The sequence below is a fragment of the Anarrhichthys ocellatus genome, unplaced genomic scaffold (genome assembly GCF_004355925.1).
Source record: "Anarrhichthys ocellatus isolate YVR2014 unplaced genomic scaffold, GSC_Weel_1.0 scaffold7279, whole genome shotgun sequence".
NCBI lineage: Eukaryota > Metazoa > Chordata > Actinopteri > Perciformes > Anarhichadidae > Anarrhichthys > Anarrhichthys ocellatus.
In genome coordinates this window covers 1-2,070 of record NW_022287253.1, presented here as the reverse complement: position 1 = coordinate 2,070, position 2,070 = coordinate 1, and the positions used below count along the sequence as shown (strand labels likewise).

General features: G+C 45.0%; 1 protein-coding gene across 1 annotated transcript; it reads left to right on the top strand.

Moving 5' to 3' along the window:
* Positions 1-1,040: 1,040 nt before the first annotated feature.
* On the top strand, positions 1,041-1,698 carry LOC116380452 (myoblast determination protein 1 homolog 2-like). The gene has a single exon (XM_031842370.1). The coding sequence runs from the start codon at positions 1,114-1,116 to the stop codon at positions 1,696-1,698; it is 585 nt and encodes a 194-aa protein (XP_031698230.1). The 5' UTR covers positions 1,041-1,113.
* Positions 1,699-2,070: the final 372 nt, after the last annotated feature.

The window sequence follows — 2,070 nt, the reverse complement described above, 5'->3', positions numbered from 1 at the left end:
AGAATCAAACCCACAAACCAATTCTTTAAATCATATTCCATAAAAAGGAACTTTAGATTGTTTTATCTGATATGAAATAATTTGTCACCTGTTCAGGTGACATCTTTAGTTTATCTGTTTTTATTAATTTTTTTTATTTCAGTTTTTTAGTTTATTACTTTATTTGACAGGGACGGTGCAAAGTAATACAATATCTAAAAATATGCCTCAAGAGTGAATCATTTTCATCTGCAGGAGAAAGTTCAAAGCACAGCTGTTAAAACTAAATATAAGAAAATATAAGAAAATATATAAACATCGAACTAAAAGTTCGGAAATTAGTGTTTGGTAGATATTTTTATACAATGAGTATAGACACGCCTCACTCATGTTGTCTGTATAGAACAGACTCTCGGGCTTAAAATAGAACGTAAACTAAGTGAAATACAGAAACATCATCACAGAGACGTCACTTCAAAAGAAGAAATAACACCGTCGCCCTGCACAGGCGGTCTCTCTCACGCTTCATCCTTCAGAGCACTGAGCTCAGACACACGCTGTGACTTCACTCATCGAGGTGAAGCTGTGAGGACAAGTTAACTTGAGGACAGAACGTTGTTTCATGCACAACGATCGTCTTTAGGTTGTGATTTACAGAATCCAGAGACTCAGACATTAAACATCTCATCTTTTTATAATATATATATATATATAGCTTATATAATTATCAGTAAACATCAGGACTCAACAGCAGCCTGAGTGATTGTTGAGATGGACTTTTTTATTGCTTCCTTTTTGTTGCCTGCACACACACAACCTCACACACACACACACACTCACACACACACCCCTCAGATCATTGGTCACTGAGACCACAGCCCCGCCTTCACACTGAGTCCTTTATAAAGAGCAACTGAGGGAGGTGAGGTTACAGACTGTCCCTTTAAACTCTCTCACCTCCTCTGAGACACATTCTACTTCTTCAATCAGCTGACTTTGACAGGAGACGCCTTTCTTTTTCTCTCTTTTATTGAACAGGAGACTTCTTCCTGTTCAATAAACTCCTCAGAAGTACTGAGGAACTTCTCAGGGAGCTCTTCTTCTTCTTCTTCTTCTTCTTCCTCTTCAGCCCCGATGGATCTGTCCGACCTTTCCTTCCCTCTCTCCTCGGCCGATGACTTCTACGACGACCCCTGCTTCAGCACCACCAACATGAACTTTTTTGACGACCTGGACTCCCGGCTGCTGCACGCCGGCCTGCTGAAACCAGAGGACAATCTTCATCATCACCACCACCACCACGTCCCCGTCGCAGAGGAGGAGGAGGACGAGGAGGAGGAGGACGAGCACGTGAGGGCCCCGGGGGGCCTCCACCAGACGGGGCGCTGCCTGCTTTGGGCGTGCAAGGCCTGCAAGAGGAAGACGTCTCGCGAGGACCGGAGGAAAGCGGCCACGACGCGGGAGAGGCGGCGGCTCGGGAAGGTCAACGACGCCTTCGAGACCCTGAAGCGCTGCACGGCGGCCAATCCCAACCAGCGGCTGCCCAAAGTGGAGATCCTACGCAACGCCATCAGCTACATCGAGTCCCTGCAGACGCTGCTGAGGGGCGGCCGGGGCGACGGCTTCTACCCGCAGCTGGAGCACTACAGCGGGGACTCGGACGCCTGCAGCCCCCGATCCAACTGCTCCGACGGCCCGGTGAGTCCCACCGACAGCTGAGCGGCTCACCTGCTGCCGCCGGCAATGTCTGGAATGTGTTCGGCTTCTTTCTTTGGGCCTCAGCGCTTTCACGTGTTCAGTGTACGGAGTCGCATTTAAAATCCGTTTATAGACAAAATATTTAAAGTATTCTGCACTAAACCATGAAATGTGCTCTTTGAAGTCAGTTTCAAGTATTAAACAAATTAGTTTTTTTATTTAGAAAGAATGTGGAAATAAACGCACAATGACATTTTCTAGAATAAATTCTTGTTTTGTTGGACTGCAAAGTTTTGATTTAAGGAATTAGCAGAAGAGTGGAGCAGATCAACATTTAAGTCCTTTTTTATTTAAACTGCTGATATAGTACATATATATATATATATATATATA

Excerpts from the sequence above, each read along its gene's own strand:
- LOC116380452 (XM_031842370.1), top strand. The coding sequence starts at position 1,114 with ATGGATCTGTCCGACCTTTCCTTCCCTCTCTCCTCGGCCGATGACTTC.